Consider the following 23,211-nt stretch of genomic DNA (forward strand, 5'->3'; position numbering starts at 1 on the left):
ACTAATAAGTGCTGGTAGCCTCGGCCTTAAATACAGTAAAAGTGGGCGGAATTGGTGTGCCAACACCCTCCTTCTATTGGTTCCTTACACTAAGCCTGGGCGGAGTAGGTCTAATCCTCTCCCGCCATTAGCACCTCCGATAAAAGGGAAGTGTGCTCCCTGAGTTGGGTATGAACGACTCTGATACTGGCTCGTTAGCATCTATTGTTCTGGCTCGACCCTGGCTCTACCTCATTTGCAAGACTAAGAGCTGTGGGAAACCCACAGAGCTCTTACTGTACTTACTCTTACTGTATTTAAGGCCTAGGCTACCAGCACTTATTAGTTCGCTGACGAAGCTCTTCGATGAGGAGCGAAACGTCCGACACCTTCTTCACAGAAGTTCAGATGACGTCTCAAGAAGCCTTTCCCTCGTCATGACGTATTATAGCTCTCAGACGTCACACGGTAACGCCCCGCCGTGGGCGGAGTCAAGCAGTTGTTTCCGCTCTGTGGAAAATGTCGTCTGTTTTTACAGATACAAACCATCAGACTTGAACGGTTATCGGTACGTAAAACATCACAGGGAGGTTTTATTACAACAACGCCACCAAGACGGAGTAAAGTGATTGAAGAATCTGATACGCGTACAAAATGTCTGCGGACTCCGGGCACACGAACACGGAACCATGGGGAAGCTTCGACGATCACCTCGTCCAGGTAAGCTAACATGCTAACTTCATTAGAAAATAATCTTTACACTCCTATGGATCTATCTATCGAGCTGTGTGCCATCTGTCTGTCTATGGAAATTACAAAGGAAGGGCAAATAATGTTGGGTTGAACAAAGGTGGTGTTCTTTTTTTTTGCGTGGGTAAAAATGTGTAATTTGGAGCCAGAAGGTATAGCACCTTTTAAAGCTAATCATTGGCGTCCAAAGTGCGGCCCCGGGGCCATTTGTCGCCCTCGGCACATTCTAAAAATAGAATTTAACAAGAGAACTAAACAACAGCAAAAATGGAAAAATCAACAGGAACCTTTCAAATATTCAGAGAAAAAAGTTCTAAAGTTGTAATTTTATGAGAATTTATGAGTCATAATACCATGAGAAACAATAACGTCATTTTAGTAGTATAAAGCTGAAATATCGAAGAAAAAAGACATTTTTAAAAGTCATAACGTTATGAGAAACAAAAACAACGGATAAAGTTAGGTTGCAGAAAAGGTTAAAATATTACGAGTATAAACTCCAAATATCATGGGAATATAGGCATAATTACAGGAGGAAAATTTACAAGAAGGGAGTAAAATATAAAACACCCCAAAAAAACTAGTTTTACGAGAATATAGTCAAAACATTAAGAAAAAACTCATATTCTAACGAGAAAAATAGTCAGAATTTTACAAGAATAAACTTGTAATGTCATTTTAGTAGCCCAGTGTTGAAATATTAAGAAAAAATGTTTTCCTTAAAATTTGCAATATTATGAGAAACAAACAAAATAAAATAATTTTTGGAAAATTAGGTTGGAGGAAAAAGTTATATTATGGGAATATAGTCAAAATGTTATAAGAACCAAGTCAGAATGTTACGAAAAGAATATTTTCAAAGATTATTTAAGAGGAAAGTTGACATACAGTCAAACCTGTCTTAGCGGCCACCTTTACAGAACGGCCACCTGCCTATAGCAGCCACTGAAAAATCCCCCGCAGCAAATGTACATGTTATAGACCCCGTGTATAGCAGTCACCTGTCCAACGCGGCCACCCATTTTGTCTCCCTTGGTCAATATCTGACCGCATATAGCGGCCAAATTACCAACTCAAGTAGAAGCTTCATGCACTAAAAAGTTTTGTTTTTCAATCAATGAAGCCGTCGTGTGTAGACTTTAATTACTGAGTCCTAGCTCAGTCACAATCATTCACAAGATCCACACAAACTGTCAGTTGTTCCACATAAAAAAGCCATCTTCTTTTGAGCTTGCTATTTCCTGGTCAAACATGTAACTTTACGAGCATTTGCACCAAAACATTACCGCAAAGTAGACTGGGAACAGGACGTGCTCCCAGCGACGCTACAATTTAAAAAAAAAAAAAAACATACACTAGCATGCATGCGGCAGCGGGAGCAAAACTGAGTTTGGTTGTACTTAATTGAAGTATATTAGAATGTACTCACGTTATTTTTCATCAATCCTCATCCACAAATCCATCAGAGTCCTCATCTTCTGTATTCGACACAAAAAAAGCCGTCTTTTTTTCCGTTCGCGACTAGTCTGTTAACTTGTCAGTGTTATTCAGCTCCGAAGCAAAGAAGGAAACTTCTCCTGTTACTTCTGCCAACTTTATTTATTGAACGCGGCCACCAGACAGCAGCTCAGAACACACACACATCTCTCAGCATCGTCTCTCCTTCTTGCTTGCCCACAAGGCAAAGGTTAAACAAGCCCCACTACATAGCTGTCCAGGCAATGCCTGTAACAAGTGACACCGTTTATTTCCTGGTGTGCGACAATGTGCAATGGTCAATACTGTAATGCCGCTTGTTGTGGGGAAGGAGAGACTCACGTCGCCGATGCACTTTAATGGCTTTATTAACAGCGGAGAACACTGCAGGACTTTACATCCATGCCAACATAAACACATTTCCCAACTCTCTCGAAACTCACAGCTAGCACTGAGCCTAGCTCTCCTGCTCGGGACGCCCACCGTCACTTCCCGTCACTTCCTGATGAACTAAAGCTGTAATGACACTCTGCCGTATAAAAAGTAAAATATTCAAAACAAGCGTAAGACATTACTAGCACAGCTTTGTTCTGTGGGTCATGGATATATTCTATCCGTTATTATTAAGCCTCTAGCTTCCTTTTAGTAAGTAAAAACCTTGGCTATGATTGCACTATATTGTCATGTAGACCTACAAAGTACACTTGGAAGAAGAAGAGGTGAATAAATGTATTGCAACTGATGTGAAACTGATGAGGGGTAGGATTAAATAAGCTTTGCTTCTTCCTACTCCTTTTTGGACATGCAAAATTGTGAATTGTACTATGTGATGTGCTACTGTTTGACTCATGCATGTTCAGGATTAAAACCATGAACCATGATAATAACAAGCCTAGTAGTGCTGTACAACTTTTATCCGCAGTCCGCAGTGCCCTCTACTGGTCAACATTATTATTATTTTTGGCCCTTTTTTTTTCCTCTACTGGTCAACATTCAAACTGGACGCCAACCTGTCTATAGAGGCCACCTGTCTATAGCGGCCACTTTTGCAGACTCCCTCTAGTGGCCGCTATAGACAAGTTTGACTGTATTTTGAAAATAAAAAAAAAGAACAAAGAGCGAAGTTGATACTAAAAATACGCTTCACCCTTTTCCTTGAAATATATATAACTTCTTAGTGTGTTTCAAAATATCAAAGTGGCCTGTGTATCCTTTTCATTTTTCGCAATGTGGTGCTAGGTGGAAAACGTTTGGACACCCCTGATCTATATTTAGGGGTGCTCAGCTCCTGTCACAATATCAGTCATACAAAAACATGCAAATTGTGTCGTAAAACTGCCACTTAAATCCAGCTAGGTGAGTGACAGTACTGTGATCTGGACTGAAACATGACAAGACAGCAGCTATTGCAGTGCATTCTGGGACTTGTAGTACATGTGTCAGATCAGCGACCGTCTTTGTGCTCAGGGCGGAGGCTCTGCAGTCATCGACATGGAGAACATGGACGACACATCAGGCTCCAGCTTTGAGGACATGGGAGAGATGCATCAGAGAATGAAGGAAGAGGAGGAAGTGGCGGCGGAGGCGGCGGACGCCGACGATGATGATGGCGAGTTCTTGGGCATGAAGGGCTTAAAGGGTCAGCTGGGACGACAGGTGGCGGACGAAGTGAGTCTCCCTTTTTGTCTTCATCCACACTTTCTTTGGGAAAGATCTTTGTTCAAGGGCCCCAAACCTACATTTGCAATTTTTCAGACGTTTTGCTTCAAGTGTTTTTATACATCAAGGGCGTCAAACTTGTTTGCAGCTATGGTTACCCTCAGAGGGCCACCTATTGGATAATGGCTCTCACTGTGGTTCGCTGGAGTCCCAAAGCTTTAGAAATGGCTTTATAACCTTTTCCATGTGAACTCATGTGTGATAAAACACTGTTAGGTTAGTCACTTTTTTCCCCTCCCTTAATAATAATAAAGTTTAATTTAAAAACTGCATTCTGAGTTAGGTTCTGTTGTCACTGACTAATATTTAAATTTGTTTGATGATATGAAACATTGAAGTGTGACAAACATGCAAACAAAATTTCAGGACGGGGGCAAACACTTTTTCACACTACTGTATATATACACATGTTTAAAAATATTTAAATAAAATAAAATAAGTGTCTTTGACGTGCATTTCCAGGCTTTCGCGGGTCACATAAAATGAGACAGCGGGCCGAGTCCAGCCTCCTGGTCTTGAGTTTGACACCCGTGTTCTACATGTTGCGGAAGTGCCATGTCATGAGCTTGTGGTGTGTTTTAAACTTCTCCCTGCTTTCATTTTTATGCCACTCATACATTTTGTAAACATCCGGGGACGACAACATTCTTGAGACTTTGCGCAGATCTTTTGAACTTCGCACGTCACCGCTTTAGGAAGTCCTCGTACACTAAGCAAAAATATAAATGCAACACTTTCACTCCCATCTTTCATGAGCTGAACTTAAAAGATGTGAATCTTTTTCCATGTGCACAAAATGCGTATTTCTCTCAAACATTGTCGACAAATGAGTCTAAATGTGTGCTAGCAAGCGCCTCTCCTTTTGGTGAGATAATGAATCCACCTCATGGTTGGGGCATATCAAGATGCGGATTAGACAGCGTGATTGTTGCACGGGTGTCAACTGAGGCTGGCCACAATACAGTATAAGGCCACTCCAAATTGTGCAGTTTTTAATCAGAGCACAATGCCACAGATGTTGGAGGTTGGACTGAGCGTGTTCCCAAGCGGGAGACTTTTAGGTTTGGGGGGTGGGTCGTCTAGCTCGTCAGGCTCCCTTGCCATGTTGTGAGACGCTGCAAGAGAGAAACTAGCTCTCCGAAAACAAGGCCAAAGCAACAGGGAACTTGGGAATTTGCAGAACAAGCCCAAAGTCACTTATAATAAGCTGACCCGGCACCCCTGGATGGAAATTCCCCGGCATATCAGCCGGTTCGTCCTTTGTGGCTCCCTTCGCAGAGCCCCCAGATGTTTTTTTAACACCAGCGAGGGAGAAATGCACATATTTGACAAGAGTTTCAAATATCTATTTTTGTCGATTTAACTGTAGTTTGTGTCCGCCTGGAGGCAAGAACGACCCAAAGTTGGATTTGACAAACTTCACCTGTAGATTTGTCCTAACCAAATATCGAGACCTCACTACTGCTATTAACAAAGCACTTTTTAAAAAATAGCTGTAGCTCAGAAGCACAACCTGTGGACCCAAGGGTTTACTATCCAAAAAAAGCCGGTGTCTTAAACGATGGTGACGGGCCGGTTGTCCAACTCCATCGTTTCCATGGTGATCGCAGAGCATTTGGCGAAATGTCTTACTCTGAAACAGTGAGAAGACCCACGCGATCGACGCCATGTTTGTTTACAAGTGAGCCCTGGGGAAGTCACGACAGGCCGTTTGTAGCACGTCACAGAAAAGTAGCGCTTGATTTCCTCACGCTAACACAACCTACAGCGCGATACGGCTCATTGGAGCATTTTTTTTATTATCGGTTAACAGATTGATAGGCTGAAAATTATCCCTAACTGCAATGTACAGTATATCTCTATATGGGTTTTAGGCCATATGTTCCCTATTATCTGGGAGAACAGGTGCCCTAAGAAGCGGAGTTACGATGCGGAGTTGGAATGACAAGCTACACTCACAGAGACAGTCCCATTATAATGTGTTTATGGGCGAGGGCCAACAGGTAGCACCAAATCTATTTGTGGGGCCGCTACAAATAAATAAATGAATGTATGGCAAACACTGACCACCTTTTGGGTATTTTAATAAAAGAAACTTACTACAGTGCCGCATTGGGATCCAGTATCATTTGGGAAGGGCCCTGAAATGAGCAGGATAGAACCCCTTTTAATTAAAGATGCCCATGTGTTGTCTTCAGGTGTGGCAGGCGGGGAAGCGCCAGGCTTCCCGAGCCTTCAACCTGTACGGCAACATCGACATCCTGAGGCCATATTTTGACGTGGAACCCATTCAGGTGCGCAGCAGGTAGGAGCCGCAGCCACTTCCTGTCTGGTTTCCTGTCAGCTGCACGCTGATTGTTGTGTGATCGCAGGTTAATTGAGTCACTGATCCCCGTCCGCATGATCAACTTCCCTCAGGTACACCCACTTCCTGTCAAAAACTCTCATGCCAACCTCCCTGTTGCCTCACCTTCTGTGTCTGTGTGTGTCTGTGTGCGTAGAAGATTGCAGGCGAGCTGTATGGACCTCTCATGCTGGTCTTCACACTGGTGGCCATCTTGCTGCACGGCATGAAGACGTCTGGGACTGTCATTGTGAGAACGAACACACAGGCACACACAAAATCTCCACATCAGTGTTAAAGCAAATGGTGTTCCATGATGTTCCAGAGAGAAGGCACTCTGATGGGGACCGCCATCGGAACATGTTTTGGCTACTGGGTGGGAGTGTCGTCTTTCATCTACTTCCTGGCATATGTGGTCAACGCTCAGATCACCATGTTGCAAATGCTGTCCCTGCTGGTGAGTGACTAGAGTGCAACCATACCCCCACAAGCAAGACGCTGTTGTCGCTGACATCATCACGTTGTGGTCTGCTCAGGGCTACGGCTTGTTTGGCCACTGTGTAGTCCTCCTGGTGAGCTACAACGTGCACTTCCACTTCCTGTTCTACGCCCTCTGGCTGCTGCTGGGAGGACTGTCCACGCTGCGCATGGTGCCTGCGACCTTTCCCATCAGCCACCTGTCACTCGCCCATCTGTAACCGTAACACGTTTCCTGCGCGTCATCTTTTCAGGTGGCAGCACTGCTGTCTCGTACGGTCGGTCGGACTCCTCGCCTCCTCCTGTGCGGGACCGTGTCGCTCCTCCACATGCTCTTCCTGCTCTACCTTCACTTCGCCTACCACAAAATTGTTGAAGGTGCTTCCTCCGTCACATTTGAACCTTGCACTTTCTGTCAGAGTGAGACATCTTGTTCTTGTGCTTACAGGGATTCTGGACTCCCTAGAAGGACCCAACTTAGCTGCCATGCAGAGGGTGGCCAGAGACGTACCCCAAGTGAGGCTCAACTCCACCGTGACGAATGTGGCGGCGTTTGCCATTTGACCCCATGCAGCCATCTACATATGTCTATTTTAAACTTTTGTTATGATGATGTCTGAAGTTGGAAAGTCTGCTTCTGGTTTCTGGGAATCGAACCGTCGGCCACAGTTTGTATTCTTTAGCACATCTCGACCCAGTTGTCATGGTGTTTAAAAAGTGGAAAGGGGATATTTATCCCTCCTTGGCTTCAGTTAAGAACAACACCAGCTTATGTTAGCAACACTGATTGCGCAAAAAATACTCTATATTCCTCACAATTAGCAGGTGATTTGTCATTCTGCCCAATAAGCGGACATGGTGTTAATGGCTGTCACTCACCGCTCCCAGGAAGAGGGCGGAATGTAGCGTGTTGGAACGCCAGCGGCTCCATTGCAGTAACTTACCATGACAGACAGCACCTTTTTAATTTGGCCTCCCCGCCAGTAGGTGTCCCCGCTCAGTGAGAGGCATGAAAAGTTGTCATTTTGTGTTGTAACAAATACATTTCCATTTCTTTTTCTGTGGTTGTGTATGAGGACATTAAAGAACAACTTTGTTCCTGTATCATACATGTACTGTGTTTCCTATTACAAGGCAAAACCAACGCTACATTCAGTAATAGTTAGCTAGTGTTAGCTAACTAGAGAAGTTATGTGTTTTTTAAGACCCTGTGGATAGTGATGGAAATTTCAACTCTTTTTAGAGAGACGGTTCTTTTGGTTCAGTTCACTAAAAGAGTGGCTCCTTAGATGTTTTTGTTTTAAATCACCAAATTATGTGTATTGTGTAAAATACTAATGTAGAAAATACATTATATGTTTATTTAAATTGATTTTTAGGCTAGGAGTTCATCAATTAAATCACCTGCTGGAGAAACTGGTTGAAGAGAAAATGTACACTGAGTGTCTCGGCCCTCCACTGACATGTGCTACAGTCGATTCATTTCCATCTCATCTTTCGATGTCCCACAAGTATATCCCCTTCCATCTTGATCCTGCCCCAAATGAGATTCTAACCAAAAAACACCATCGTATGTTTCCATGCAGTGAATCAGTTGCATTACTGAAATGAATTTCCCAATTTTTCACATTCCAGTGCGACGTGCTATGGAATCACAAGAGTGCACAATTTTGGCACTCCTGTGATTCCATAATGTACCAGTTTCACGCTAATTCGATTACTGGTCATGCGCTGTGTGGCGACCAAACGCTAGAGGGCGGTTGTGCTCCTTTCTGTACGGTGTTTTCTTTTATCTTTACCTTAATTGAAATTTACAGAGCATAATAAACACGAACAATACAATCTAGCAGGATGACAAGCTAACATAAGTCAAACCAAAAATAGTCAACACAGGTAAATATTTGGCTTTTCCGGTTGACCTGTTACGTCACATACAAACAGGGCAGACATGAACAGAGCCCAATACATGTACAGTATGTGTATATGGTGAATATTGTTACAGATTGGAACTAGCCTTGGTGGGTGAGAGCCCGGAGGAAAAGACTGTTCGTGCCCCGATACCGCTTCAAGGTTGCTATTTTCTGTACAATCTTGCAAGTTGTGCGGAATAAAGACTAGTTCCTAATCAATAATTGTTCCTTCATTACCACCGTAAAGAAGTTTGTGTCCTGCGCAGACGGCTGGCTCCGCTCCGATAGAACATACTTTCTAGTCGCATAATCCAGATAGGTTAATCAGATCTTTAAAAAGTTAAACACGATATAATGAACATGTTAACAGCGTTTTCAAAAGCTACTCTTAAGACAAGTCATGCAATAATTCGGACAGGATGGGCGGGACCTGCTCTGTGATTGGCAAGTCTGTTTCCGGCGCAGCACACCGGATGTGACGTACGTGACGCGGGAATTTGAGCACGCTTGTCCACCGGGAAAGCTTTCGTGAATTAAAAAAAAACAAGAAACATGAAGATTTACTTTTGTGGAAGTATCCGTGGCGGGAGAGACGACGTGCGACTTTACCAGAAAGTGGTGCAAAAACTTCAAAAATTCGGAACCGTCCTGGCCGAACACGTCAGCAGCGACACACTCACGGACAAAGGTCAGAGGTCACGCCTTTCTTTCACCCATACAGAGCTGTGACAGCTAGACCTAGTATAGACAGAATCAACGTTTGTTGTGTATGATGTCGCCGCTCTGTGATTGGACAGGAGAGGGGTCGTCAGGAGACCGAGTCATTCATGACCGTGACTTAGACTGGCTGAGACAAGCTGACGGTAACACTCCTTCCACATTAACGCCGAAGCAACCTTAAACGCTGGATGCTAACTAACTGTTCGTCCGCAGCGGTCGTTGCCGAGGTGACGCAGCCGTCACTGGGCGTGGGCTACGAGCTAGGCCACGCCTTCGTGCTGAGGAAGAGGATCCTGTGTCTCTTCAGACCTTCATCAGGACGCAGTAAGGGCTTGGCGTAGCAGACATAAACGACGTGTAACATTAAAAAGAGTTCCATGAGTAAAAAATGTGTAACATGAAAAAAAATTAACATGACCAAAAAATATGTAACGTAAGAACAAATGCTTCATCATAAAAACGTGTAACGACAAACAAAAAAAATGCTACATAGTAAAAGAAAGTGTCACGACAAAAAAATGCCACATGACAAAAAGTGCTACATGACAACGTGTGCAACATGACAAAAAATGCTCCACGATACAAAAATGTAAATGAAAGAAATGCTCCATGACAAAAAATGCTCCATGACAAAAATGCTACATGACAAAAACAAACATGACAAAAAAGTGTAACATGACAAAAATGCTACATGACAAAAAAGCGTAAATAACAAAAAATGTTACATGACAAAAAAGTGTAACATGACTAAAAAGCGTAAATAACAAAAATTGCTACATGACAAAAAGTGTAACATGACCAAAAAGTGTAACATGTCAAAAATTGTTACATGACAAAAAAGTAACATGACAAAAATGCTACACGACAAAGTGTGTAACATGACAAAAATGCTACAAGACAAAAAAGCGTAAATAACAAAAAATGCTACATGACAAAAAGGTGTAAATGACAAAAAACAAACATGACAAAAAAGTGTAACATGACCAAAACGTAAAAAATTGTGTAACATGACAAAAATGCTACATGACAAAAACATAACATGACCAAAATGCTACATAAAAAAGTGTGTAACATGACCAAAATGCTACATGACAAAGTGTGTAACATGTAACAGTGTGTAACGTTTGTCAAAAAATGCTAATGACAAAAACGCGTAAATAACAAAAAATGCTACATGACAAAAATCCTACATGACAAAAAGGTGTAAATGACAAAAACAAACATGAGAAAAAAGTGTAACATGAGCAAAACTGTGTAACATTACAAAAAATGCTACATGACAAAAGTGTAACATGACCAAAAAAATGTAAAATGACAAAAAAGTGTAACATGACCAAAAAGTGTGTAATGTCAAAAAGAGTGGAACATTACAAAAAATGCTACGTGACAAAAAAAAGTGTAACATGTCTCTACAAGCAACTAACTTGTCTTTTTGTCATCACATGACATCATGTGACATCCGCTCACAGCGTTGTCGGCCATGATCCGAGGGGCGGCCGATGGCGAGCTGATGGTGGTGAGAGACTACAGCGAGGAGCACCTGGACCAGGTTCTGGACCAGTTCTTCAAAACAAAGCCAGACGAACCTCTCTGAATTGTACTTCTTGCTTAAGTCTTTTATTTTGAAGGTCAACTCTAATGTAAGAGGACCTGTGACTTCCTGGCCACGTTCACAATAAATGCACTTGATTCAACGGACGTTGGAGTTGGAAATGAAGCGTCAAACGTGGTCATGTGACCATGTTAGGCTAGCAAGACGCCACAAGTCTTTACATTTTTAATTTGAAAATATACATCAGCTTACAAATTGAGAAAATAAAATCATTCATTCATCATTTGAAGCACTTTCGTCAAACAAAAGACAAGGACATGAAATTACGGGAACAGTTCAGCCGGGGACGCTTGCAGTGTAAAGGTCAGCGACCGTGAGAGCACCTGTTGGCGAGGAGGCGGAGTTACATTAAAGTTCCTGTCCGTCACTTTGCTGAGCTCCCCTGGTGGCCATGTTGTGTTGTCACGCGTGCTAGCACAGGTTTGCTAAGTAAACACAAGAAGCTAACACAGAGTCTGAAAACCATGTTGACTAATAAATAAAATACTGACAATGCCGTTCTCGTGTGACAAGCACTTCCTGTGTGCAGCCGTCCTGATGCATCGTGGGACATGGAAGGCCACTTCAAAATAAAAGTTGCCAATATCATTTACTGTCCTTTCAGAAATATTGATGACAAAATGGGATTAAAAAAAAAACGATGGCAAGTGGCCATGTGGACATTTAAAAGATGAAGGCGTCTCCGTGACAACCGAGGAGAGGAGGGGGTGCCTTGAGAGAAAGAATAAAAACCCAAGACGACAATCAGAAGCGATGACTCATTAAAGTTGTAGAAGGTAAAATCTATTTTTACTCTGACTGTTTCCTCTGAAATATTGAAATGGCGATGAGGAAGACTCCACTGCCTTTGGGAGCTCTTACAGCAGCCGATGAGGCTTTTATTTTGTTAGCAGCCCTTTTCAACAGTTTTGCAATGAACATTTCGGAAAACAGTAGTACTGCAATGTTAGCCTAGCTCAACACACACACACACACATACATGTCCCACAAAGCAACAGTGGCTCAGTCTGTGACCTCATCATCGAACCAGAAAATAACTTTTATTTTGAAATTTGACCGCGCCTCACGCATCCGTAAAACGTCAGCGGTGATCAATAGCGGCCCATGGAGACAGACATCCTGTCAATCAATCAATCAATGTCATTCACGTTGTGTCGTTGGTGAGGAAGAAAAAGTTCAATCAAGCAAAGAAAACGAGAAGACAAGCGTACTAACATGCTAGCATGTTAATGCTAATGCACAACACAAATAAAAGTAATAAAAATGACCATTTTCTTGTTTGTGATTGATGAAAACCAGTAGCCCCGCCCCTACAGTGGATGATGACTCTATCTGACCTTTGACCTGACGTTGTAGCGCAGATGTTAGGCACGGAGAGCATGCGCGTTCACTTCGACACGTGTGCACGTATGGCTGTATCCTTGGTGGGTGTGACGTCTAACCTGGCTGGGTGGGGCTTCAGTCCATCAGGTGCTGGTGGGCGTGGCTCAGGCCGTCCTTGCGGTGCAGGTGGTGCACGCCCATCCTCTTGGGGCTCCTGTGAGGTCGGGGCAGCGCCGCCGCAGCAAAAGCGGAGTCAAAGTCCATGAGGCGCGGCGGGACTTCCCGCTCCTCTTCCTCCTCCTCTTCCTGGCGTGCGTCGGCGTGGTGCGTCGTTATTGCGACCGCCGTGTCCCCACTAACGCCATCTTCGTCCAGCTTCATCAGCAGACGCTCGCCACCATCCACCGAGTCACCGCTGCCTCCATACTGGCCCCTCCCGTAGGGGCGTGGCTCCGTGTCCGTGTCCGTGTCCAGGCTTGAGCCACGGCTTGGAGTCCAACTGTGTGCGGAGGACCCCTCCTCGCCGTCGGAGTACGCCGCTCGGTGGCGCTCGGACGAGGACGCCCCGCCCGCCGCCTGCTGCGGCTGCTGTGGATGAGCGGCCATCTTGTCCACAAACACACGCTGCCAATTGGCCAGAAGATCCTCCTCCGAGCTGCCGGAGCTGGTGAGAACGCTGGGCGCCTGTGGGCAGAGTTTAAGTCAGCTGATCACCATCATTGATCAATGCTACATTTAATGCTACACAATCCAATAAAACATTCGATGATCAATGACAACATGAATTATTGATTAGCTTGACTTCCTGCATCCAGTGGCTGGGGCTTTACTGACCTGGGGGGGGCTGCTGAAGGGGCTAGACTGGTTGGACGGCGGCTCCACGCCAGCGTCCTGCCGCGAGGGCTGGATCCCTCCGCCGCCACGTGAGAGGGTGGGGCTGCCAGGAGGCGGGTCGTCATTCTGCACCAGGCTGAGCGAGATGGCTTGGCGGGTGGCGTACGTGCAGTTGGGCAGAGGGCTGTTCTTGGGGATCTTCACTTTGTCGTCGGAGGAAAATTCGATGACCTTGCGACCCGGGTACAGCGGGTTGGGTGGCGGTGGCGGCGGGTAGGGGTTGAGCTTGTCGAAGGACGGCGTGCTGCCCACCTCCTCGCCCGCGTCCAGACTGCTTTGGCTCTGACACGAGCCGTTGAGCGTGGCCGTCTCCTCGGCGCCGCCCTCGTCACGACCTCTCCCCTCTGCGGGCACCGCCTGCGGGCCCGTCATGTCCACGTGCACAAAGACATCTTCGGCCACGGGCCAGCCGCAGCTGCTGGACTGGGCCGAGTTGAGAAGAAGCGGCTCGGGTTTCTCCAGGACGCGAGCGATGACGGAGGTGGGGACCACGTCTGACGGCGTCAAACTGAGTGTGTCCGGGTCCTGGCCGGAGGGGGCAGGGCTTCGCTCAGGTAGGCTGCTCTTCATGTGTTTGTTCAACATGTCCTGCAGCTCCGACGGCAGCTGGATGACAACAACGCACAGTGAGGACCCTCGCTGACAAGCCCTGACTCCACCCCTTCACACACACGCTACTTACATCTGCAAACTTGTGGTTCCTGAAATGTGACTTGTTGCACTTCAGCAGCTGCACGGCGAGGTTGCAGTCCTGCCGGTAACGTTCCTGGAGGACACAACAATCACAAGCTTAGCCAGAAGCTTCTGGAAGCTCGTAGCGTCTAATGCTAAGCTAAAGGGGGCAGCATTTAAGCTTCAGCTTTGTGTTATCTGTCTCAATTGGAATACTTATGTGAGTACACCATGTACTGTGAAATTATTTCATGAGTGTTTGAATTGTTACTGCGTAGCACAGTCCCAAACCCATTACTGTCATTGTACACTCACCTTCTTCTCTCCTTTTTAATGCTGAATTGCAACCACTCATGTTAATGCTTCCTTTTCCTCTACGAAGCCAAGATGGCGACTATTGAGAGTAGTAACTGTCCATCACTGCGCACATGAGTGTTTTGAGTACAACATCTGGTACTGACAATGTACTCCCATGAACACACTCACTGAATAAAGTAACTGAAAGTACATCATTGTGCACTTATGCATTCAAAAGACTAAGTGTAAGTACCCCAGTGTGCACTGATGAACTCATAATACTACATGTAAGTAGACAAGTGTGCACTTGTGCATTCAAAAGACTAACTGTGAGTACACCAGTGTGCACTTATGCACTCAAATAACTACCTATAAGTACACCAGCGTGCACTGATGAACTCAAAATACTACGTGTAAATAGACAAGTGTGCACTTATGCATTCAAAAGACTAAGTGTAAATACACCAGTAAAGTAGAAAAGTGTGCACTTACAGTATGCATTCAAAAGACTAAGTGTAAGTACACCAGCGTGCACTGATGAACAAAAATGATTAAGTGTAAGTAAACAAGAGTGCACTTGTGCATTCAAAAGAATAAGTGTAAGTACACAAGTGTGCATTTATGTACTTAAAACACTAAGTGTAAGTGACAAGTGTGCACTCGAAACACGATAAACATAAGTGTGCACTTATGTACTCAAAACACTAAGTATAAGTACTCAAGTGCACCAATTGAGACGCAGCCCCAGAATTTCAGGATTAGCTCTTCAAATGCTTATGCTAACGTTAGCATAGAGGCGGTGTGTCCTCACATTCAACTCCTCCAGGCGGTCGATGGTGTTCTTGGCCTCCAGCAATTTGTTGGTGAGCTCCACGATCTCCTGGTCCATCGTCTTTTTGTCCCTCTCCACCTTGCGTAGCTGTGGGAGGAGTCACGGCAGTACATTAGCGATTAGACGGCCAATCGGGAGCCGGGCTTTCAAACGAATGTCCGTGGTTCAACTAAGTGACAGCTACTTCAACACTTAAACCACTGATTTGTATTATACATCTGGATAGCTCATTGACCTGTGAGCCACACGGCCGCCATATTGCCACTCGCAAAAACACTTCTCGACAAGCTTTTGCATTCGTGGTGAACTTCTTTTATTAATTCGGATTGTACACACATTTTGCCTTAAGATGCCTGCATGTGCAGCTATTAACTGCACAAATCGCCAGTTCAAAGGCTGTAGACGAACATTTCACCTGTAAGTATGATTGAAATGTCGATTTATGATTGATAATTTAAGGGTTTTGCACTGTCGATCTCTCAGATATTTTCGATGGTGTAAAATTCCTCTGATTAAATGTATGTCCAGAATTGATACGTTTATATAGCTCTATAATAGCTAAGAGGAAATTTACGTACTTTTTTGTTATATCATGATATATGTATTTTTTTAAGGGACAAAGGTTGCGTTACTTGAAGGAATGGGAGAATCTCAGTGCTTCCGTGATGCTTACCAGGCATTGTATACAGTGCAGTTAGCAAGCCAGTTTGCATACAATTGACCCGGCATGACCCTTCATTTGGATAAACAACAAATTTTTTTTGCTGCTGAATGACTGACGTAAAAGGATTCATTCATATGGTATGTTCTGGAAAATAATATTACTGAACATGCATACCGGTATGTTTGACATTGCAAACAACGTATTGTCTTACTTAAAGCATATGGTTTTGTTTCAGTGTTGTTTTTTTCTGTGTGTGTGTGTGAATGTATGTGTTTATGGTTATTACACATTATGGTTATTACATATTATTCCTGTGGTTTTTGTTCAAATATATTTCGATATCAGAAAAGAGGTTATTTGTATTTCATAACACAAACAAAAAAAATCAGAAAAAAAATCAGAAAAATGTTAAATGATTTTAAAACTTGTCCAAAGTCACTCTCTTTTATGACTCATATTTTGTACAGACGAGAGCATAGTGAATTGTATGAAAGAAAGAATAAAAGTAAAGGATCATGACCATGGATTTTAGTGGAAAAAGAGATGGGATATGCAGTTCAAATTAAAATCCCTTTCTAGAGGAGTAAAAGTATGCATTGCTATAGGGGAGTGCTGAGCCAGGGGGCAGAGTACAATTTTGTCCCAAAGGCAATGAGAATTGGAAGGGGGAAAAGTACATTTAATATAGCCAAAAGATAGAGAATATCAAATCGTTTTTAAGGGACGATGGTTGCGTTACTTTAAGGAATGGGAGAATCTCCCCGCTTTTTAATGTAAAATATACAGTAGATGTTCTGCGAGCCTCTTCATCTGCTTTGTACACTATATACGCTGTGCCAATGTATTCGAGATGTGAGTGGTAAGATGGCGTCTCTTTGGCTTCAGCGGCTTGCACGGGCGGGTGCGACGTATGAGCTATCCAGATATGTTATACAGATCAGTGACTTAAACTCAAGATGCGTTAAATGCTAAGCTAACTAGCATACACACGTGAACTACAACGCTAACACGCTAACGGGCTAAGTTGAGAAGATGAAAGTGAAATGAGGAAGAGGCTGGCATGAGGAAGATGAAGGTACACCCAACTGCATGGACCCAGGTTTGACTGACGGCAGCCTGATGATGAGGATGATGATGATTCCATCACAGAGCAGCGTGAAAGAAGATGGAAGTGGAAAAACAAAAGTGATCAACTCTATTGCTTGATTGATTAACAGTTGAGGCAACTTTGCATGGCTCAGAATGCTTTCGTAACCATGGCAACCAAGCCTCTTCTCCCTGCACCCTGTCGCCCCTGGCAACCGGCCACTTCCTCTGCCACCATTAGTAATCAATGATTGCATTCACTCATCGATCGCTTATTGGCACACTCATCAATCACACTCTGTTACGTGCCACGTACGCCAGTGTGTGTGTGTGTGTGTGTGTGTGTGTGTGTGTGTATATAAATAGCCCCGCCCTCTCCTCCTTTCTGCAGCTGTCTACCAATCAGGAGCTGGCCACAAATGCTGTTGTTATGGAGACGGTCTGAGGTTGCCATAGTTACTGCTTTCATCCAAATGAAGGAAAGGTATGAAAGAAAAAAAAAAAAGGAGCTAAACACCAAAACAGGAATACATGTTCCTAAATAGTGGCTTGCTGATGGGCTGTCATGCCCTCTTCTCCCGTTGCAAGTCTTCAAAGTCAGGGAGTTACCAGAGCATGAAGCTTCTCCTCCAAGTCCTGATTGGCCCTCTGAGACGCCGTGTAGCTGTTCTGGAGTCTGTGGAGGGAAAGAACACTCTTGTTAGAACAAGCTGCAGTCTTCACTTCCATTTGGCTCTACCTGCTGGCCCTCACTTATTAGAACGGGACTATGTGTGTGAATGTAGCTCGATGGCATCATAGCTCTGCTTCTTAACCCACCTCATATGCGCCTGGTCTGCCAGAGAACAAGAAGACACAGCAGGACTTTGTCACTATATTTAGCGACCATTCAGACCCCCTCTAGATTGTCTTTTCCCAAAAAAAGCAACTAATTAAATAATATTGGACACTTCTGAAGACTAACATGAAAGCACATGCTGCAGCTCTCAATGAGGAGCGGGTGCTGGGGGCACCTGGAAGCACTCACATGGCTCCGTCTTGCTTGTGACATAATACAAACTAAAAAAAAAGCGTCAGAAGAAAGTTCATTTGTATTTTTCAATACTCACGGCGTCATGGCCGAATATGCAAGTGAGCCTCTGACAACTCACAGCCACAAAGACAGCAGTCCTGTGGGAAAATGTGAGGTGCACCGAGTACAAACATGCAAAAACTTAAGTACTTTCAAGAAAAGTGTTGCTATGCTCTCACTCTAGAACAAACGTGGATGATCGCTGTTTCGCGGTTGCCTAAGGCCTATTGTTGTGTGTGCAGGTATATCGCTGCAGCGCTGTCACTCCCTCCCTCTCTCAACCTTTTTGCTTGCGCGAGGGGGCGACTGGTTTAGGAGGCGAGCCGGTGTACTAGTGTTCCTCCGGCCAGGTTTTGGGGACTGGGCTCCTTGCTGGGGTCACGGATTGCTGCCTGGATAGTGGCGAGGCATGCGGGCGTGTTCAGTGGACAAAATGCGTGCCTGTGGGTCGCTCTCAGGGAGGTGAGGGCACCGATATGATGATACATTTTTTTCAAAGCATTCTTGTGATCGACTGGTAAAGTCCCAAAGATCGATCAGTAGCTCACGATTGACAGGTTGGCTGCCCCTGCTGTATATGATAAGTAGATCATATGACACCAGTATCCAAGTCTCACCGGCGAAACTTGTCCCTCATCTTGTCGAGGTCGTCTCTGGTGCGACTTAGCTCCGCCTCCATGTAATGGCGGCCACCATCAAACTCCGCCTCCATGGCCTCCATCTTGTGAGTGGAGAGAGAAAGGCGTCGGCGCAGATCCTCATTCTGCTGCTGAAGGATTCTGTAAGGAGTGACGCGATCAATCACCGATACATTCATGTCCAAGATAGCATACAGAACATTACATAACAATATTAAAATCCATACAGCAATACAAACACATGCACGCAGCATGGCCAGCCGAGTTGCAATCGCTCCTCCATGGTTACATTTCACAAACTTTCATCATAAAAATACTCACCATAAAAATATTGCCAGTGTTCATTTATGTGTGCCACTCATACATTTGGGCCGCCACAGATAGATTTGATGTTCACTCACAAACACATTATAATGGGACTGTCTGCATAGCATGTCATTCCCCCTCCGTACAGCAGATGGCATCATACATCATCTTCTTCCTAACAAACGTCACCTTACATGCATTATAACGCATCAGTTCAGCGATATACAGTAATTCCTCACAAAATCGCGGTTCGAATATTGCTCCCTTGCTACATCAAGGTTTTTCAAAACTTCATAAATGATAACTTTTTCGTGGTTGAATACGGCCTATTGTTAGTAACAAAATATGCATATTTAAGAATACTGTATTTATTCTTGGCCTAAATTAAGCATTTTCAAGCATAAAAATGGCTAAATTATCTAACTAAATTAACTAAAATATAAATACAAGGCAGATAAAGCATTCTAATTGTGCATGTAGTATTCTACATTGGCCACCAGGTGTCAGTGTTAAGTGAGAGAGGCACTAGACTCCTCACTGAGGTTCCCTTGGGGACACATTTACTGTGACACTGCTCAAGCAGGAGTTTTATTTATGTCTTACATGGCTTATTTACTCTTATTCTGTCTACTATATCGGTTACTATAAGTGTAAAGCCATTTAAAGCTGCAAGGAAGTATGCTGGAAGTATGACCAGAAAAAAACAACAAGGAACTGCTAATGTGTGAGTCCATGTTATCTTATTTATTTCTAATATGTCTACTATATTGGGTAATAAAAATGTAAATGTGGTTATAGGGGTGTTATTTCATGTCTTGAGGACTCTAACAACCTTATTTAGAAAACTGTAAACAGGTTTTGTATGCCATAATTATGAAAATATTCCACTTATTAATATTGAACCCTACTTTGCGGAAATTCACATATCACGATCTGGTCTGGAACAAATTAACTGCGATAAACAAGGGATTACTCAGTAGTGAGATATGAGCACAAAATTAGCACACTTACATACAGCCCAGGAAACTTTTTTTTTTTTTAATAAATCGTCCATGCATGTATAAGGTGCACGCAAGTGCATTTACCGCTACACAAACTGCAACCAACAACCGTAAATCAATAAGTTCATGTTCTGTTGTTAAATAAACTTGAAAAACATGAGACGGTGTCACATTTCTTATGACACGAACCCAAAAGCGTTTCACCCGTCCACACACAAACCCTTGTTGTGTCATGGCCAACTATGCAATTTAGACTATAATGTCTTCAAGGCACGCCTAACAAAATGCCACTTGGGTGGGGGTAATTACTTTAATAGGATTAGAAAGTACACACCTAATAAAATGCTAGGGAAACACTCAATGGCCTCATTTGCTTATTTATCATTTCTTCTGTCTTGTCAGCATTGCTAAAACATCAGGTGAATTTTCTTTCTACTGTTGTACGCCTAGAAAGAAAACATGCACTTGTGTAAGTACGCAAGTGCGCCAATTACATTACACGTATGCACTCGTGTAAGTACGCAAGCGCGCCACTTACATTACCCGTATGCACTCGTGTAAGTACGCAAGCGTGCCACTTACATTACCCGTATGCACTCGTGTACATATGCAAGTGCGGCAATTACATTAGACGTATGCACTCATTTAAGTATGCAAGTGCAACAGTTACTTTACACATATGGACTTGCGTAAGTATGCAAATGTGCCAGTTGTGCCAGAGTACACGTAGAAATAAAATATATTATTTATTATTTTTCATGTACTAAAAGGCGGTAGAAAGTGAAGGACGACTCACCTGATGCGGTTGGAATTGGATAAAACATCCTGAAAAACAAAACAAAAGAGGCAGAGGTCAGGAAACTGAGGACATTGGACATTGCAGCAGCAAAAGAAGACAAAGTTGCATTGTGGGAAACGTAGGAAATAAGGAAGGAAGGAAGGAGGAGGAAGACGATGTCCTAACCTACCTTGGTACGTGACACTACATCCTGTTTAGTAACAGGAAGTCCATGTTTGTGATCATCTATCTGTCGACAATCCAACTTTTCTCCTCCATTTACCTTCAACACTTGCTCTACATGCACCGCCCCCTTTGTGATAGCTTCCCGGTGTTCCGGGGTCTCCCTCCTCAGAGCACTGTCCTCCAGGGGTTTGAAACGCTGCGACTGCTGCAGCGCCGCCACCCACCCATCCCAACGCTGCCGGCGGTCCACTGACTTGGCCCCTGCCGGCTGCTTCTTCTGGGGATCGCCTTGGTGGCGAGGCATGGGGCTTCCGCACACTCCGGAGGCCTCCTTGCCAAGCATTGTGAGGTGGGCGGGGCTCAGGACGCGGCAGGTGATTTCATCCAGAAAGCTGGAGAAGCGAACCTTCTCTTCCAGGAACTGCATCTTGCATTTCAAGTGTTTGCTGCTGCGGGGAGAAGGCGGGCTGCACGAGCGCCGCACGCTGGATGAGCGCCGCACGTTGGAGGACGGCCCCCGGCCTAAAGAGCAAGTTGGGAGACAGCAGGTCTCCTGCCCCGTGCTGCCGTCCAACAGTTCCACTGACTTGGACTTCCTGATGACATCATACGCGTGCTGTACCCCCAGCGGATTGTGCTTCTTCAGGATGCTCTTTGGGGGAACGGCCGCTCTACTCGTGTTTTGTTGGTCCGCACAGCGTTTCCTGGCACTTTGCTGTGCGTGCAAACGCTCTCTCGTGGAGCCGCTTGTCAAGCGGTTGCTGATCGGTGCATGGTGGCTGTGGAAGCTGAAGCGCCGCGGGGGCGGAATACAAAATTCCAAGCTGGACAGGCTGGAGATGTCCAGCTCACTGTCAGACGGCGAAGGCGATGCGTCAGGGACGCCTTGTGGAGACCCGATGCTTCGCTGCAGTTTACACGCAGTAGGAAGTGTCGGAAGGGAAGTTGAAGGCATGTTTGCAGTTTGTTGCTTTACCTGACTGTCATCAAGAGGCTGCATCTGAGGGGGCGGCGTGGCGGGGAGGGCTTGACGCGTCTCACGATGCTGCGGAGGAGCTTTACGATAGGGCTTTCTGGCCGGCGCTGCACTCGTCATCCTGGGCCTCCGTCCTTACTTCCTTCCTGTCAGTCCTGTCAGAGAAGACGAGTCAGAAGATGCCAAGCAGACACACGCAGCCCCAGCCTGCCTCAGCAGCAAGTGACGGGACCGCCGCTCTCGCTTGCTCACACACACACACACACACACACACACACACACACACACACACACACACACACACACTCTAACCAGGTCCAAGCCTGTCACAACTTATCAGCGTCAAACGTGTTTATGTGTGTGTGGTTGAGTGTGTGCCTCAGGCTACACATTGATCTCAGCTTGTTTCCAGAACAGGAAGTGCAGCTGCATTGATCTCAGTGTGGCTAACATTAGCTTTAGAGCACACTGACTTTTAACCTTCAACATGAGAGCTTCAACATTTGACAGAAAAAAAAGATTTAGCGTACCACACGTGTGTCCTACAAGAACACGTGTGTCCAGTGACTAGTCTTGTCTGTTTGGAAGGAGCTTCCTCCTTTTAGAATAGTAAGAATAAAAAATAAGTGGGAATTATTTTGCACGATGTACAATCATTATGGACATCAATTACCCAGCATGCCTTGCTTCCATTTTTGAACTGATTCCACTGTTTTCTGTTTTTCTTCACACTCACTCTACACACCATCTTTTACTTGAAAATGGTTGTTTCAGTGACAAGAAAAGACAATTATTGTGTTTGGGTTAAATGTGTTGCCATGGCAACACAAGCCCGCCAACATCAGGCTGCTTTCCCTCGGTGGTTAAAGGGCAACAGCACCACCTTCAGTCCTTCTCCATCTGACCCCATACACACGCGCGCGCACACACGCACACGCGCGCACACACACACACACACACACACACACACACACACACACTTTCTTAAAGCCGAACTGATACCAAGCCAAAGCAGGCGAGGCCGAGAGGCCGGTGACCAAAGTCCAACAAGCCTGACCGAGCCGCACCTGGGGCAAAGTAGCAATCAGACAAAGCCACGCCCACACCCGAACCGGCTCACCTCGGTGTTGGGCCCGGTCGTCCGCCTACGGCTCCTCGGGACCAGCGGAAACTTTAGCCGAAGCTGCGCTCTCCGGCCCGGCGGGCTCCCCAGCGATCCGACGCCGGAAGCGAGCAGCGATCCTCCGCCGTCGAGATGCTGGCGGAGTTGCGCGGCGAGAGGACCAGTAGTCGCTGGAGGGACGTCGAACAAGCGACGAAAATCACTCGGAGAAAGTTGATGTGCTCTTCGCCTTAACTGTCGCCATCTTCGCCCGCGGGGCATGATGGGTAATCCTCCTCTGGAATCCCGTGCTCCCCTCCCCGTGCGTCCTGTGCGTAGTGACGTTCCTCTCGCCGTGACGTCAGGACCTAACGGTGCACGTGATCACATGATCGCT

The 23,211-nt window shown here is 45.1% G+C and overlaps 3 protein-coding genes across 6 annotated transcripts; 2 read left to right on the top strand and 1 right to left on the bottom strand.

The window, feature by feature from the left end:
- The first annotated feature begins 245 nt into the window (after positions 1-245).
- Positions 246-7,849, top strand: yipf3 (Yip1 domain family, member 3). Its single transcript, XM_054799700.1, has 9 exons — positions 246-699; positions 3,673-3,873; positions 6,123-6,229; positions 6,297-6,342; positions 6,426-6,518; positions 6,594-6,725; positions 6,805-6,918; positions 7,000-7,123; positions 7,194-7,849. Exons 1-9 carry the CDS (start codon positions 634-636, stop codon positions 7,307-7,309), a joined length of 999 nt encoding a protein of 332 aa, XP_054655675.1. The 5' UTR covers positions 246-633; the 3' UTR covers positions 7,310-7,849.
- A 1,289-nt stretch (positions 7,850-9,138) lies between these two features.
- dnph1 (2'-deoxynucleoside 5'-phosphate N-hydrolase 1) lies at positions 9,139-11,069 on the top strand. Its single transcript, XM_054799378.1, has 4 exons — positions 9,139-9,343; positions 9,453-9,518; positions 9,589-9,699; positions 10,845-11,069. Exons 1-4 carry the CDS (start codon positions 9,208-9,210, stop codon positions 10,967-10,969), a joined length of 438 nt encoding a protein of 145 aa, XP_054655353.1. The 5' UTR covers positions 9,139-9,207; the 3' UTR covers positions 10,970-11,069.
- A 69-nt stretch (positions 11,070-11,138) lies between these two features.
- On the bottom strand, positions 11,139-23,109 carry tjap1 (tight junction associated protein 1 (peripheral)). Of its 4 annotated transcripts, XM_054799376.1 has the most exons (10): positions 22,833-23,109; positions 21,713-21,867; positions 20,569-20,597; positions 18,445-18,606; positions 17,365-17,431; positions 16,756-16,785; positions 14,985-15,092; positions 13,887-13,970; positions 13,145-13,810; positions 11,139-12,994 (listed from the first exon to the last, which is right to left on the bottom strand). In XM_054799376.1, the coding sequence occupies exons 2-10, from the start codon at positions 21,830-21,832 to the stop codon at positions 12,446-12,448; spliced, it is 1,815 nt and encodes a 604-aa protein (XP_054655351.1). In that variant the 5' UTR covers positions 21,833-21,867; positions 22,833-23,109; the 3' UTR covers positions 11,139-12,445. The 4 variants fall into 4 exon arrangements, with proteins under 4 accessions (XP_054655351.1, XP_054655352.1, XP_054655349.1 ...); XM_054799377.1 differs by lacking the exon at positions 16,756-16,785 and having other exon boundaries at positions 22,833-23,108; XM_054799374.1 differs by lacking the exons at positions 21,713-21,867; positions 22,833-23,109 and adding an exon at positions 20,741-21,703.
- Positions 23,110-23,211: the final 102 nt, after the last annotated feature.

The sequence above is a fragment of the Dunckerocampus dactyliophorus genome, chromosome 14 (genome assembly GCF_027744805.1).
Source record: "Dunckerocampus dactyliophorus isolate RoL2022-P2 chromosome 14, RoL_Ddac_1.1, whole genome shotgun sequence".
Taxonomy (NCBI): Eukaryota; Metazoa; Chordata; class Actinopteri; order Syngnathiformes; family Syngnathidae; genus Dunckerocampus; species Dunckerocampus dactyliophorus.

Coding starts and splice junctions, on each gene's coding strand:
- tjap1 (XM_054799374.1), bottom strand. CDS start 21,691: ATGCCTTCAACTTCCCTTCCGACACTTCCTACTGCGTGTAAACTGCAG. Junction 16,786..17,364: donor AGGAGAAGCTTCATGCTCTG/GTAACTCCCTGA, acceptor CCTCATCATCAG/GCTGCCGTCAGTCAAACCTG. Junction 13,811..13,886: donor GGAACCACAAGTTTGCAGAT/GTAAGTAGCGTG, acceptor GTTGTCATCCAG/CTGCCGTCGGAGCTGCAGGA.
- dnph1 (XM_054799378.1), top strand. CDS start 9,208: ATGAAGATTTACTTTTGTGGAAGTATCCGTGGCGGGAGAGACGACGTG. Junction 9,344..9,452: donor CGACACACTCACGGACAAAG/GTCAGAGGTCAC, acceptor GTGATTGGACAG/GAGAGGGGTCGTCAGGAGAC. Junction 9,700..10,844: donor CAGACCTTCATCAGGACGCA/GTAAGGGCTTGG, acceptor ATCCGCTCACAG/CGTTGTCGGCCATGATCCGA.
- yipf3 (XM_054799700.1), top strand. CDS start 634: ATGTCTGCGGACTCCGGGCACACGAACACGGAACCATGGGGAAGCTTC. Junction 3,874..6,122: donor GACGACAGGTGGCGGACGAA/GTGAGTCTCCCT, acceptor TGTTGTCTTCAG/GTGTGGCAGGCGGGGAAGCG. Junction 6,230..6,296: donor CCCATTCAGGTGCGCAGCAG/GTAGGAGCCGCA, acceptor GTGTGATCGCAG/GTTAATTGAGTCACTGATCC.